This window comes from Mus caroli, chromosome 10 (assembly GCF_900094665.2).
Source record: "Mus caroli chromosome 10, CAROLI_EIJ_v1.1, whole genome shotgun sequence".
Classification (NCBI taxonomy): domain Eukaryota; kingdom Metazoa; phylum Chordata; class Mammalia; order Rodentia; family Muridae; genus Mus; species Mus caroli.
The window spans coordinates 36136392-36152107 of record NC_034579.1 but is presented as its reverse complement, the minus strand read 5'-3'; the positions used below and the strand labels follow the sequence as shown (position 1 = coordinate 36152107).

The window sequence follows — 15716 nt, the reverse complement described above, 5'->3', positions numbered from 1 at the left end:
TATTAAAAATTTAAAAAAAAAGAATGACCAAAACATCATTTTTCATAGGACCACCTAGGGAACGCTTCCCTCCTATACCTTCCACCAATCTTACCATTATGACACATACCAGAAATAATCTCCCAGATGTAGATCACTTTGAGCTCTCCTCAACCTTTCAAGGTCAGAAAAAATCACCAGGGACCTGACAGGACAGACTGAGGCAGAGCATGCCCAAAGGCAAAACTCTCAGGGCTCTGTCATTCCAGCTCAGCTTGTGACTATGTTAAAAATCCTGAGGTCAAAAGCCATCTTGGTTTCTTCTCACAGCAAGCCAATAGCCCTAGAGAAAACACAAAAACTGTATTATTTTCAGATCAGAACGCACAGACTCTCAAACACTTAGGTGTGCTTATGAATCTTGCTGGAGCATTTTTCAGCTACAGCAGCAAAAGCCCCGTCTCAGGGGAGTTCTCGGCTGAGGCAGTTCTTTTAAGTTTCAGGTGGCCCGTGGTCCAGGCTGTAGATGCCTTGGCACTGCCCCCACCCCCACCCCCACCCCTGTGGCAGCAGAAGGTGTAAGAGAAGTCAAGTCAGTCCCCTCCGTACAAACACTAACAAAGATTCCCAGCATTGACAAAGAGTCTTCGTGTCCAAAAGCTAGATCTCCCAGGGCAGCCTGGTCTTCCCCCACCACTTCTCACGGAGAGGTGAAGAGAATCCCGCCTTCCATCCCTCCATTTTTCCTTCCCCAATTTGCTCTTGGAAGTCCCCAGAACAGTAGAGTAGGCATCTCTATTACAGTTGAACAGGAAATCTGCTTAACCTGGCTGAGAGGCAGTGCCCTCCAGCTGAGAAATAGCCTTTCTCAGCTGCCTCAGTGCCCTTATCTGGAAAACTGGTATAATAAAATAAAATAGTAGTAGTAGTAATAGTAATAATAGTAAAATAATGCAAATAACTTCTTCATGGGGTTGTTGTAATGATGAAATGGGTTCATATATTTACGAGACAGCTGCTTTTACCCACCCAAGCCACCAAGCCTGTGTGAGTTCATATGTCTAAAGAGCTTGCAGGGATGTGCGGGGCCCACAGTATAATTTGTTGCTGACGTTGTTGTCTGTGAATCTAAAGGGACCTTTGCTTCTGTGTTTTGCAGCGATTTATGCTTTCCTTCCCTTGCCTTCAGTTGAACTGTTTGTGCATTGGGCTTCCAGGGTCTCAAATGGCCTGAAATAAGAAGAGGATGATGACCATCTACATCTGTCTGTCTGTCTGCCCATCCATTGCCAACCCTCCCCAGCCTGTGATCTTTCTCCTCGTAAGCCTGGAGATGGAGCTCTCCAGAGTTCCTGTTATTTCTGAAAGTACACTGATCTGACTTAACTGGCGGATCGTCCCCTCTGATGTGCACAGTCCTAACAACCGTGCTAACAGAGCTCTCCTTTCATTTCTGTGTCTCAGACTGTTGTGCAGCATGAAGCCCACACTTTTATCTCCTCCTCTTCCTCCGCTGGGGTGCTCACTCCACCCTCTCTCTGTCTCTGCAGCTCACTCTCGGTTGGTATTTAAAGCCACATCACCTCTATGTTCCTTCCACCTGCCCCTCTACCCCCCCCCCACTCCAGAACAGCCTCAGCGGCCAGAGGCCACTAGACCTCACATCTTCATTATCAGATGCAAACCCGCTTGCAGAGCATGCATGTTCTCCAATCCCTCCCTCTGGAATTTTCCGAAGCTGAGAGCAGCTTCCACTGAGAGGGAGCAGGAGGCCTGGAGTGGCCCCCTGCCTTGTCTCCAGCTTTCCCAACTGACTGAGCCAGTTGCTCAGAAAGGAAGACAAATGCCTTCTAAATAGACTCTGCTGTTGCTAGGAGAGAGGAGAAATCACTCCTTGTCACAAAGGATAGCCAGGAGAAACACCACCCAGGGTGGACAACAAAGAGAAGGTGGAGGGGTGTGTGTACATATGTGCACGTGTGTGGGGGGGTATATGTGTGTATATGTATGTGTGTGTAGTATGTGTGTATACGTGTGTGTGTGTGTGGTGTGTGTGTAGTGTGTACAGTATGTGTATTGTATGTGTAAGTATGTATTATATCTGTGTGTATATGTATGAGTGTATGAGTATGTGTGTGATATATGTGTGTGCGTATGTGTATATGCATGTGTTCATGTCTGTGTGGTATGTGTACGTGTGTATGAGTGTGCATGTGTATGTGTGCACATGTGTGCATATGTGTGCATGTATGTGTTTGTATGTATGTGTGTGTATGTATATGTGTGCATGGTGTGTATGTACATGTGTGTGCATGTATATATGGTGTGTGGGTGGGTGGGTGTGGGGTATGTGTGTTTATGTGTGTGTGGTATGTGTGCATGTGCTTGTGTGTATATTGTGTGTGGTGTGTATATATGTATGTGTATGGTGTGTAAGTGTGTGTGGTGTGTGTTGGTAAATTGTGTGGTGTGTATGTATGGGGGTTTGTGGGGTGTGTGTGTGTGTGTGTGTGTGTGTGCTCATGTGCATGTGCTGCTTCAGCCACTATGGCTATGTCACTGCTAAGTTTCTAATAGCCAAGGATTCTATTTAAGGTCTTTGTGATTTCAAATAGTGCTATAATGTGAGGAAATACATTTTTTTAAATCAAGAAAACACTCCATCATTGCTAGGACCAGGACCTGAGCAGATGTCAAAGCTGTTAGCGCATCTGTGCTGATTGTTACCGGCCCTGAACCCACAGCAGATACAGGCTTGAGCTGGCATGTGGATGGCGAGGTCATAGTTTCTGCCTCCCTGCTATCATCCTGTCTCTGGCAGCAACTCAGTACAATGTGTGTGATAGAGAATTTCAGGAGCCTTCCCATGTCAAGCATGGCACAGGCCCAATCTTCAGGCCCGTTCATTCATTATCAAGGCAGGCACTGTGATTCCCTGCCTCTAGGCCTTTGCCCTGGTCACTTTCTGCACCTGACAGTAAAAGCTCTGTGATAGAAATGGGACAATCACAGTTGGTTTGAAAAACAGTGGGCTGAGGAGTTTGGATTTACTATGGGCACAGGGAGTCACTGATGGTTTATATGGGTGGTTAATTTATATTTTATGTATATGAGTATTTACCTGCATGCATGCCTATGCTCCATATGTGTGTCCAGTACCTAGGGAGTTCAGAAGAGGGTTTTGGATCCCATGGAACTAGAGTTACGTTGGTCATATAAGCCACCATGTGGGTGCTGAGAACCAAAGCCAGGTCCTCCGAGAGAGCAGCAAGTGCTCTTGGCTGCTGAGCCTTCTTTCCAGCCCCAAGTCAGTGATAATCTCTGAGCAGACATTGGCATGGCTTGGAATAGACCCTGACGACAGCCTTGGTAGACCTCAGAATGCAGGGAAGGGTCCTTCCAATGCCCTGTCTTATCAACTTCAGAATAAAACAGCATTTCACCATGGAAAACACAAAGCGTTAGCTATTGATTATAGATCTTCTGAGGAAAAACTACTATGACTATAAACAAAGACTTACCCTTAGCAGCCAAGACTGAATCAGTTCCCTTTACTGTAGAGTGTCCTGCCATAAATCCATAAGGATTGATCATAAGGATTTAACAAAATGCTGTGGTCATTGTCCAACTATTAGATAATGATATAGCATATTTATTTCTGAGTAAATCCAGGTTTCCAACAAGCACAAAGAATATACCAACAGCTTCAGAGCTATGAGTGCCGCTGTACATCAAAGGCTCGGCCCCCAACCCCTAGCTGCACTGATGACGTTTTAAGGGAGCCTCACTTGTGTATATTTAGTATATTAGATTACATGCTTGCTAAGTTTGATGGAAAATACCAGAGATTGTTTGGAAGCCACAGCAACCTTTTCCAGAATTCAATTTCAGCTGAAGTGCCAAGCGGGCACATGCTGGGCATCACACATGACCTCTCATGTCCTTCATTTTGCCGATTCTAGATTAAAAGGGGAAAAAAGAAAGAATTGACTTTGCAAGGGGCCTCCAGGCCTAAGCTCCTTTTAGCAATTAAATATGAAAAGGAGATGCCTTAAGCAGTCATTGATAAGAAATACAATCAAAAATAAATCCATAGCCCACCTCAATCTGATCTCATTAAAACAGAAATTCGATTCCACACAAAGGGTCTTTTTCTCCTTGACTGCCTGCTTTCATGAAATAAAGCTATTTCCATGTAACCTGCTTCAAATCCTGTGTCAAACAAAGGGAAGAATCTCCGTTCTCTTTCAGGGCCTGAACACTCTCAGAGACACTGTGCCTGTTACTCATCACTAGCGGTAGGAATCAAGCCTTTGTTGCTGACGGCAGTAACACTTAGCTGGGCAGAGCAGTGGGATTATTTCTTCCCTCAGACAATAGAATAAGAAGACAATGGCGAATGGTCTTTCTTTTTTAATCTACCTTTCCTGATCAGTTCCTGCTCCAAGAAAGCCTTTTTGAGTTGCCCAACAAAGACCACTCCCAAAGGGTTCACAATATCTTGTCTCAATCTTTTTCTTCTGCAACTCTGAGGCCTCTGCAGTGCCCAGCTGAAGAAATCATTCTCTATGCACAGACCTGGGCCAGGGCCATAGGAAAACCTTGAGCATTAATATTCCTAGGGGGCTACTGTCGGTCAGTGCCAAGCCCTGGGTGACCACACTGGAAGGCTATTGGTGGCCCAGGGGTCAGAATGGAAAGAAGGAGGGATGCACAGTTTTGTCCTGAGCAGACAGACTTATCTGGCTGGCTTCACACTTCGGCCCCGGGTGCTTTCTTTGGAAAATACTTGTTATGGAATTTTACGAACTGTTTAAAAAAAAAAAAAGTGTAAGAAGGGTTCTTAGCTACCTCACAAGACTCCTGGGAAAATTCAAATTAGATCGTTGTGAAATTGCTCCTCAATCACCTAGGAAAGAATGGAGCAAAGCTTTGTGGGTAAACATGTCATTGTAACCTGTAAGTAATTCTACTGACTCCATCTCAACCGTTAAACGTTCTTGGTTCAACTAACCAAGCAGCTCCTTCCCTGGTTTCTGAATAGCTCTTTAAGATCATCCCATCCATAGCCCAAATGAGTTAAATGCATGACTGACAGCAAGTGGGGAGGAGGGTCACACCCTCTCTCCAGTGCCTTCCTGGGAAGCCTTGTGCTGCGTGGGAAGGAATTAGCAAGCCAGCAAAAGCATCGCCCACCATTTATACCGGCTCTTTATAGCTGCATGTATCAGTATTTTCTACTCTTTGACCTAAGCCTTAGCCAGTGATGGTGTGGCCCACCTTCAGCTAAACTGTCTTCATCCACCTCCATGATCCAAGCACCATCACCCTTGGCAACAAACGCTTCTGGCTCCAGTGGACACTACACACATGTGGGTTTTCCAATTATTTTCACCTTTTGCCCTGAAGCCCTTCCCATTGCCAAATTCACACTATCAAAGACAACCACCCTCTGAAACCTGCAACACATTCAAGGCAAGTTGTACATGGCCAGTGTCTCTTTCTGGCCACACCTTCCAAAATATGCAAAGAAGTCATTCCATGGTGGGGGATGGGGGCAGGTGCATTGCATTTCAGCTAAGCTGATTGAAAGGGTGGGACTTCTTCAGGTGAAACTTGAGGACAGTTAAGTCACCAAGTGAGCATTCTAAGCTTAGAAGCCACTGGACTTGGGTGCTGCCTGGTCTACAGGTAAGCTAGCCAACAACCAGCATCCTGGCACAAGGTCCTGAGTGCTAACTACGGAGATGGGGTTGGATAGCTTCTCAAACATCTGGCATGAGGGGCACCCATTGTAGGCATGGTGGCGCACGCCTTTAATCCCAGCACTCGGGAAACAGAGGCAGGCGGATTTCTGAGTTCGAGGCCAGCCTGGGCTACACAGTGAAACCCTGTCTCAAAAAACTAAAAAAGAAAGAAAGAAAGAAAGAAAGAAAGAAAGAAAGAAAGAAGAAAGGAAAAGAAAAGAAAAGAAAAGAAAAGAAAAGAAAAGAAAAGAAAAGAAAAGAAAAGAAAAGAAAAGAAAAGAAAGAAGAAAGAAAAGAAGTTGTGTCAGATTTCATTCAATCCAATGATAGTAGTTGTTGCATAGTCTGCGGCTTACTGAATCATAGAAAGGTGAATGCTAAGGGCCAACTCCTGGATGCCTCTGCCCCTGCTGGGAAAGCCTGTTCCAGTCTTAAGTATGCAGCAGAACCAAGAAGCAGCTGAGGTTGGACAGTGGTCCCCTGCCCTCTTCTGCATCAGCAGGAGCAGATGTTTCTAGCCCTGCCTCTCTTCACACTTCCCTAGGTTCCAAATACCAGCTTGGAGCTAAGGCATGAGTCCGAAAGAACCTGCGTCATCAATGGAATCGTAGTGAAGCTCAGGAGATGATGCTCCAGTCTTCAAGACTCCCTGGAAAATGCCCATAATAAGGAGTCTAAAATGAGCATCACACGATTCACATGGTCTTCTATACAGTATTGTAATTAGTGAAGTTTCAATGAAATGGAAAGACCAATCGAAACATTAAACACTTTAACTGTCAACTATTTCAAGTTCTGTTACTTCTTCCAGACTCGTTTAAGAAAGCAAGAACAGTATAATTTATTTTCCCTTGATAACCCCAAATCATACCCATAAACATCAGTTATTTCCCGGTGCTGGAAAAGAGCCATGGCCTTGATAACTGTCGAAGTATGGAGGAGTACAGTCTCCTCAGCTGACCTCCCCTGCAGCGCTGTATCAGTCTCCTCTCTTCCCTCACAGTTTGTTAGCTACCCGGTATTTCTCAAAAGACGATAGGTCAACTGTCTATCAAACTTTCCTCATTAAAAAGGAAGCAAAGATCAGCTGGGGATGTAGCTCCATCACAGAGCACTTGTCTAGTGTTTGGTCCTCAGCAGAAAGAGGGAGGGGGAGTGGAGGAGAAGGCACAGTTGTCTAATTGGTTTTATCTCTCTCTTTCCCTTCCTCCCTCCCTCTCTCTTTCTCTCCATCCCTCTCTCCCTCCCTCCCTTTCTCTTCTTCCCCTACTCCTTACTTTCCTATCTCTCCTGATCCCCTCCCAGGGTTTCCCAATGTTCCTGATATTTATCTCTGAGTACCATGCAACCGATATCTCTCTCTCTCTCTCTCTCTCTCTCTCTCTCTCTCTCTCTCTCTCTCTCTCTCTCTCTCTGTTTGTGTTTCCCTGGTATAGTTTTAATAACCTGTTGTTTTTAGTATTCCTAACAGAAAAGTAACAGTAAAGGTAATGTTTTAGTCAGAGCTCCCTAGAGCAGTGGTCCTCAACCTTCCTAGTGATGAAACCCTTTAATACAGTTCCTCATGTTGTGGTGACCCCCAACCATAAAACTATTTTCATTGCTACTTCATAACTGTAAGTTTGCTACTGTTATGAGTCATAATGTAAATATCTGAAAGACAGGATATCTGACATTTGGCTCCCAAAGAGATTGTGACCCACAGGTTGACAACCACTGTTCTACAGGAACAGGATGGATGGTATGAGAGAAAGAGAGAGGAAGGAGGAGGAAGAAGAAGAGGAGGGGGAGGAGGGAGAGAGAGAGAGAGAGAGAGAGAGAGAGAGAGAGAGAGAGAGAGAGAGAGAGAGATTAGAGTGGCTTGCAGGCTGTGGTTCAGCTAGTCAACAATGGCTGTCTTCCAACTGAAAGTCCAAGAGTCCAGTTCAGTCCATGATGCTGGATGTCTCAGCTAGTCTTCAGTATATGTCAGGATCCTGAAAAAGCAAGCTCTAATGCCAGTGAAGAATTGCCTCAGCAGCAGGATAGATGAGCTTGCCCACAAGAATGAGGACAAGAAGACAAAAGCCAAAGCCCCTTTCCTCCCCGTCTTTTATGTAGGCTGCCATCAGAAGGTGTAACCCACATTTAGGGTGGCTTCTGACCTCAAATGATCCAATTAACAAAAATTCCTTTGCAGGTGTGCCTAGCTGCTTGAGTTTTTTGGATGGTTTCAGATATAATCAAGTTGAAACTCAAGAATGGTCATCACAGGTAAAATCTTAAAAGTTTCAAACGTCCTCAACCTAAAAAAAATTACGGTCTAGTCCCAAGGGATAAACATCTGCCCCTATTTTCCTTCTTCTCTCACAGCTGAATATTTCTTCCTCAAGCATTAGTGTGTGACTACTAGTTCACATCTTGCTTGCCAGAAATTGGCACCAGACCTCTTAGCAAACACAGAAGGCTTTTCTTCATAAAATATCAAATGATCTTCTCATTCCAAATTCCAACACAGAGACCCCATTTGTATTTTGTATTGTATATCAGAAGATCAGTGGCAGGAGCTTGAAGGATGGGCTAGCCTTGTCAGCTCAGGGCTTGAGCCACATCAGCTATACCATAGGACAGCTAGCTCTTGCATGTGTCCTCCTCAAACATTAGGAAGTAGTGTCACAAATACCCAGCCATAGAAGGTTCACAGTGATATGATTCCTGAATCACACTGAGTAACTCTTAGACCCTTACAGTCCTAACAATTCAGGAAGCTGAGGCAGGATGCTCATGAGTTCAAGGCCAAACTTAGACCCATTCTCAAGATATAAAGCATGCTAGCGAGAGGCTCAGTGGTAGAGCTCTTGTCTAAAATGTGTGAGGTCCTGGGTTCAAATCCCATGGTAGTAAGAAGAAGGAGAAGGAGGAGGAGGAAGGAGAGGAGGAGGAAGAGAAGGAGGAAGAGAAAGTGAAAGAAGTATGTTTTTGCTCTGTTCATCTATTATCGCTTACACTCCTGCCCTCCCCCATTCTGCTCAGGCGTATTATATTGTTATCCTTCTATCTTGTTCATTCCATGTTCATGTACATTATAATAACCCAAAGTCTCCTAAAGGACATCAGATGAGACCTGTAGAAGCTGAGGCTGGAGAATTCAAAAACTGGATTCCAGGGACAGGGATGGGGTGGGTGTCTTCTGGGAGATTTTCTTCCCCTGGAAATATCTGTCAATGTGGTGTGTAGTCTAAGACAGGGGGGTTAAGTGACATTTCCAGGGATCCTCTGAGACTGATGGAAACAGCTGATGTAAGCCTCAGTAGTGGCTGGGTTCCACTTTAAGGCATTTGCTGTGTGCTGGAGTTGTGCCCAGGAGGCTGGGCAGAGAGCTACAAGCCAACGTGAAGTGTCTTTAATCTTGGTCCCTGGAAGCAGAGGCCTAGAGCCAAACTATGGCTCAAGCTCACATTCTTCTTCCCAAGATATTTGCCATGATGCTAACCTCAGTATCTAATAACTCCACTGGGCAGAATATGGCATAGGCCATTGGGACTTGATTAACTAAGCCACCAAGCTGTCACTCAAAACTCCAGGGTACTCACATGTCGAGAAACACCAAGGAACCTGAAGTAGACTAAGTTTTACAAGACAATGTCCTGTCTTCGTTTGCCATTGTTTCTCTCCTCCGAAGGACCACAACCCGCCTCCTTGGCCACCCAACCCTCTCCAGGACCACAGCCCACCTCCTTGGCCTCTCCTTGAGGCCCCAATTCAGCTACTCTGAGCAGTGCCCAAGGTGGTTTTGCCTCCATTCCCACACTGTGTTCACCCTACAGACCATCAGCCATGAATGACCTTGCATCATTCCACATTATGTCCCTCACTGTAGTAGATAGGGTTCTATTGCTATGAAGAGACACCATGACCAAGGCAACTCTTATAAAGAAAACATTTAATTGGGGTTCCAGAGGTTTTGTACATTATAATCATAGTGGAGAGCATGGGAGTATGCAGGCAGACATATTACTGGAGAAAGAGACTGGGTGCTACACTGGGTGTAGCTTGAGCATAAGAGACCTCAAAGTCCTACCCCCACAGTGACACACTTCCTCCAAGGTCACACTTCCTAATAGTGCTACTCCCTCTGGCCCAAGCATTCAAATACATGAGTCTATGAGGGCCAAACTATTCAAACCACCACACTGGCTGTATTCACCCTACAGTCCATCAGCCGTGAACTGACCTAGTGCCACAATACACATCCCCCGTGTTGCCCAACACCTCAGTGGCTCTCTGAGCTACCTCTTCATATTGCTGCTTTTCATCTCTGTCCCTGGTCATCTCGAAACCCCTTAAGATTTGTCTCCCACTTGGTATTTGTTCTTCCTCTCTCCTCACCATCTCTTAAACCCACTCCCATCAGAATCTTTCCCTACACATTAGAGACATAGTTCTCACCAGTGATTTCCCGCCAAAGCCACAGGCCTCAGTTTCCAATGGTGTCCCACACAGGAAACTGCATCCTCCCTCCTCACTCAGCTCCACAGGCCCCCCACTCCCAGGTTCTCTTCTCCCCATGGAAGAGTCTTTTTCTGTCTTCTGTCCTGCTGCCTCCTCCTCATCCCACCATCTAAGTGCTGGCTGGCCTTGGCTGCCTTCTCCATCATCTTCTTTTCTCTTTTTATCATACTTCCCAGGTGGCCCCATAAAATTCCCATAGCCTCAAATATCCTGACAGCTCTAAAATTTATACCTCCATGCTAGCCCTGAGCTCAGAACCATCTGTTGACCTGCACAGCCTACATATTCACACAGATCTCAAATTTAACATGTCCCAAACTCCAGAATAGCCATTACTCCTGCCTTGCAACTGAATGTTCTCTACCTCAGAACACAGAAGTTTCATTCATGCAGCTGCTCAGACCAAAATTTGCTGAGTCAGCATCCCCTCTTTTTTTAACCTTCACACCCCATGTCCAATGCCTACCAAAGCCTGTACTACCTTCAAAATGGATGCAGAATACCACTACTCCTTACCTGCATCATTGCAATGAGTTTCTTAGCCTGTCTTTCTGTTTGCTTTCTTGCCCCTTCTTCAGTTTACTTTGTGTGATGGTTTGAATATGCTTGACCCTTGGGAAGTGGCACTATTAGGAGGTGTGGCCTTGTTGGAATAGATGTAGCCTTGTTAGAGGAAGTGTGTCACTGTGTAGGTGGGCTTTGAGATCTCTTAGTGTTCAAGCTCTGCCCAGTGTGGAAGAGAGCCTCCTCCTGGCTGTCTGCAGAAGACCTTGCTACCTTCAGATGGAGATGTAGGACTCTCTGCCTGGGTGCTGCCATGCTCCTTACCATGATGATAAGGGACTGAACCTTGGAAACTGTAAGCCAGCCCCAATTAAAGGGTTTTTTTTTTTTATAAGAGTTGCCTTGGTCATGGTGTCTCTTCCCAGAAATAAAACCCTAAGACCCTCTCCAAATATGAACCAGGTTAATGTAAGTCACGCCATCACAGTCTTTAGCTTTCCATTGCATTTAATGTATGAGATGAGGCCCACACAGATCTAATACCACATGATCTCAACTGGGTCTGGATCATGGCTCAGTCTTTTCCTGTCTCCTTACCGCACTGGCCTCCTTATGTATACCAAGCACATTTCACTCTGCCTGAAATGTCCTTCATTCAGTTCTTCATGTGGATCATTGTTCCCTTACTTCAGGCAAGCATCTTCTCAAGGACAAACCCAGCTGAAGTGCAAGAATAGAAAAATAGTTCTTTTAAGTGGTGATCCTCCACTTCAAAGGCAACTCGCTCTTCTTCACAGCACGCACTGTATAACATTAGAGCGCAGTGTGCACTTACGGATCATGTATCCTCCGATTGTATATAAGCTATGTGAAGACAGCTCTTGTTCCACAATCCTTTGTTGGAGAACTACACCTGGTACAGTGTTAGAGTTTAATAAATGTGACTTGTTAATTAATTAATTTGCAGAATCGAAGCTCTGACATTAGGATCACTAACCTCCAGGCATCACTTAGTGAGCAATAGCATGTGAGAATAGTCAGAGTCTAGAGTTTGTTTTATCAACTTGACACATTCTGGAATCACCTGCGATGAGAGTCTCAACCATTGTCTTGGTTAGCTTGTCCTATGGGTATGTCTGTGGGGGACCGAGTATCTTGATGGCTTTAGTTGAGGTGGGAAGACCCACCTGTTATGGGTAGCACCATTCCCTAGACAGGAAATGATGAACTGTTTAAGAGTGAGAAGAGCTATCTGAGCACAGACACACAGGCAGTCATCACTCTCTTCTGGCTGTGAATATAAGGTGACCAGCTATTTCAGACTCTTGTTGCTGCGATTTCCCCACCATGGGACTGTGAGCTAACAAGCCTTCTTCCTCTGAGTTGCTTTTCTCAGACTTTTTTCCCCCACAACACCAGAAACAAACTAGAACAGAGCTCTCAGGAGTCTCTCCATACCGATGCTACAATTTCTCACTCATTAACAGCAAAAGATTTTGTTTCCCACTGTTCCGGGAACAATCGAAGACATCAGGTGATAACCCCAGCAGACTATTATCCATGCCTGCAGACATACCCAGAACCTCTTCCCTTTGTTAGCTATCTCAGCACAGTATTTCTCTCTACCATTGCCTCTCACTGCCTTCTCAGTTTTACCAGAGTCCTTAGGATCAGAACCTGAGCCTTAACAGCAGCCCTAACAAGCTGGACTAGACCACCTGTCCTAAGTGAACCAACTGAACAGACAAGTAATAATCAAATACAGAAGGCAGATAGTTATTCAGTGTGGCTGCATTGGGAAGAGGTCCTGGGATCAGTCTGAATCCACCTTTACAGTCCTGATGTGAGGCTGAGGTTTAAATAGAGGACAGGAAGTACAGAGACCTACAAAGTCCTGATCAAGACGTGGTCCCACCCGTCATCATCTGAGCTCGTCTCTCCTGCAGGTGGTTTACAAGTTGTTAGACTGTGAAAACTCTTCCTAGGAGACAGGTGCGGCCTCTGACTAGTACAAGGCTTCAGCTTTCTCCTTCCCTCAGCATTAGAATCCTATGACAGTCACAAGGAAGGGCACAAGTTTCTCTTTAGAACAACTTCATTCTGCCAGGAAGGTTACAGGGGTGACTGGTCATGTGTCACCAGTTAACACTTGGGCGTGGCTTTTTGTTACCCTAAGGACTATTTCCTTCAGCATCTGATTTCTCTCATCCTAAAGGAACAGATGAACTCCTCTTCTCAGAAGGCTTAATCTCACCTGCTGTGTCCATTTCCATACAACACATTCACAACTCAGTCCTCTGCTTGATGCTTTCCTCATACTAAATCCCTCCTCAAACTGCTCTTCCTAAAGATGCCCAGTGTTGAGCTTTTGCCTTTTACTATCTACTGTAATGCTAAGTGCAGGCCCCCAAAACCTGGAGTCTGCACAAAACCCCTGAGACCCTGCCACCATGGTAATTCTGATTGGTAGATAAAGATAGCTGAGCTAATAGCTGGGCAGAAATGCAATAGGTGGGGTTTAGGTTTTGAGGGCTTTGGGGGAGAGAAAGACCATGAGAAAAAGAGAAGGTGTAGGAGAGGAAGAAGGAGAAGCCATCATGGGTTAAGGGTCAAGAGAACCCTAAAGGTTGCCCAATTGCAGTCAAGAGCAGCCCAGATGGAACATAGCAAATAGTAATAACTCGAGGTTATTAGTAGGAAAGTAGATTCTTACAGCATGGAGGGTGGGCAGCTGCCCAGCTATTGTGCCGTTTAGGGTTTATTGTAAATACAAAGGCTTCAAGTGTGTCTTTCATTCAAGAACTAAATGGTCTCAGGTGGAGTAGAAACCTCGGACCAGGATTTTAAATACTTACTCCAATATTCTAACTACTCAGAACAGTGAATTCTCTTCTTTTCTATGTTAGCATTTTTGAGAAATATGCAGTTAACATACCTTTCTAAAATAAAATGATTTTAGATTGTCCAAAGAAGAACGAAAACATGCCCCAATTCTTACCTAATACAATTAAAGCAAACAGTTTGTGAATATTTCTCCAATGAGAAAATAAACAGAATGGGGGAAAAAGTTCCTGAGATTTTCCTAGAATAATAGAGACATTAAAACTTCAGAATGAGGGATGAGGAGAGAAAAACCATGAAGCTATATGTAATGCAGTGTCCAAAAACAAGCTGCAGCATGAGGAAAGGCAGAAAAAGCCAGTTACCCAAAAAGTCAACAAATAGACCTGTATCATACCTCTCTATGTCAACAATTGGGACCAGAAGATAATGGAATAGTATCTTCTAGATGGTGAGAGAAGGGACTTTAAGCCCAGTGTTGTGTCCTGCCAGCCGACCGCATGTTTGGGTTCTAGTCTGGAAAGGCATCTTAGAAACCTGGAAGAGAAGAAGGGCTAGGTGGCGCGACATAAATATGTAGCTAAGACAGTCATTCTGATTAAAGCTCAATTTTTTATTTCTGGCACTCAGTTATTAAGGAGGGGGAGGGGCCCGATTCCCGACAAATAATCTTGGAGTAAGGTTGCAGGTGAACACGTGATGGCTCCGGAACAGGAAAGCGGCGGGCTCCAGCAGTGAGCGTGGCAGGATGATTGAGCAGCAAGCTCCACCCCTGAGCAAGCAGGTTTCAGGCTGGCCAGGGGAGGATACAGCCCAGAATTCACTGTAGATCTAATCTGCCATTAAGGATGGGATCAAAATGGGTCATCAGAAAAACCCTTGAGCTTTCATTTCAGAAAGACACAACTCAGATCCCATACCCTATGAGACTCTGACCTTGAAGGCTGGAATAGAGCATGAACATCCATGCATCTGTTAAAGCGAACAAAGCAGTGCTTCTCACCAGGACTAGAAATCTAGGTCAGTGGCTCTCCATCTTCCATGCATGTTCAGATCCCCTAGAAGTGAAAATGTTGCTGCCCACAGTTGCCAATGGAGAGATTCTGGGGCCAAGGTATGAATGTCTTGTTTGTTTTTGTTATAGCAACCCACTTGATACTTACACATACTCAGTGGATCAGTATGACCCGTGGATCAGTGATCACAAGCCTGTGATTAGTGCTGTTGGTGACCAGGAGGGCAGCAGGACTCAAGAATCAGTGCAAAGAAGGGCTGAGCTTAGGCACCTATCATGGTTTGAATATGCTTGGCCTAAGAAGTGGCACCATTAGGAGGTGTTACCTTGCTGGAGTAGGTGAATCACTTTGAGTGTGGGATTAAGACCCTCACCCTAGCTTCCTGGAAGTGAGTCTTCCACTTCCACCTTCAGATGAGGATGTAGAACTCGCAGCTTCTGCTGCACTATGCCTGCCTGAATGCTGCCATGTCCCTGTCTTGATGATACTGGACTGAACTTCTGAACCTGTAAGCCAGCCCCAATTAAATGTTGTCTGTTATAATACTTGCATTGGTCATGGTGTCTGTTCACAGAAGTAAAACCCTAACTAAGACAGAAGTTGTACCAGGGACTGGGGGATTGCTGTGATAGGCCTGACCATGGTTTTGTCTAGAAGAATGTGGATTTGGGACTTTGGATTTGGAAAGCTTTGGATGTGGAATGCTTTACATGGGGCTTAATGGGCCAACCGAGTAGGAAGATGGAAGACTTTATTGATGAGGGTGATTTGGACTTTTAACATTATTGAGACTTCGATAGACTATGGGGACTTTGGAAGTTGGACTAAATGTACTTTTTGTTATGCTATGGCTAGATTTGGGTATCTATCTAAACATAGATACTCATATGTTTGAACAAGTCTATGGGAGCCAAGGAGTGGAATGACATTATTTGAATATGTTTCACCCAGGGAGTGGTGTTATTAGGAGGTATGTGGCCTTGCTGGAGTAGGTATGTCACTGTGGGTGTGGGATTAAGACACTAACCCTAGCTTTCTGGAAGTGAGTCTTCCACTAGCAGCCTTCAAGTGAGGATGTAGAACTCTCAGCTCTTCCTGCATCATGCCTGCCGGGATGCTGCCATGCTTCCCACCTTGA

The 15716-nt window shown here is 45.1% G+C and overlaps 1 protein-coding gene and 1 long non-coding RNA gene across 3 annotated transcripts in view; both read right to left on the bottom strand.

Annotated features, from left to right (window-relative positions):
- Positions 1-114: 114 nt before the first annotated feature.
- The window catches only part of Ddo (D-aspartate oxidase), a 46323-nt gene continuing 30721 nt past the window's right edge, over positions 115-15716 (bottom strand). For both annotated transcript variants that reach the window (XM_021174973.2, XM_021174974.2), the window contains exon 5: positions 115-322. In XM_021174973.2, coding sequence (XP_021030632.1) covers positions 304-322 — 19 coding nt within the window. In that variant the 3' untranslated portion in view covers positions 115-303. The remainder of the gene's footprint in view (positions 323-15716) is intronic.
- LOC115032137 lies at positions 14158-15000 on the bottom strand. Its single transcript, XR_003837780.1, has 2 exons — positions 14499-15000; positions 14158-14398 (listed from the first exon to the last, which is right to left on the bottom strand). It is a non-coding gene; the product is annotated as an uncharacterized LOC115032137 (long non-coding RNA).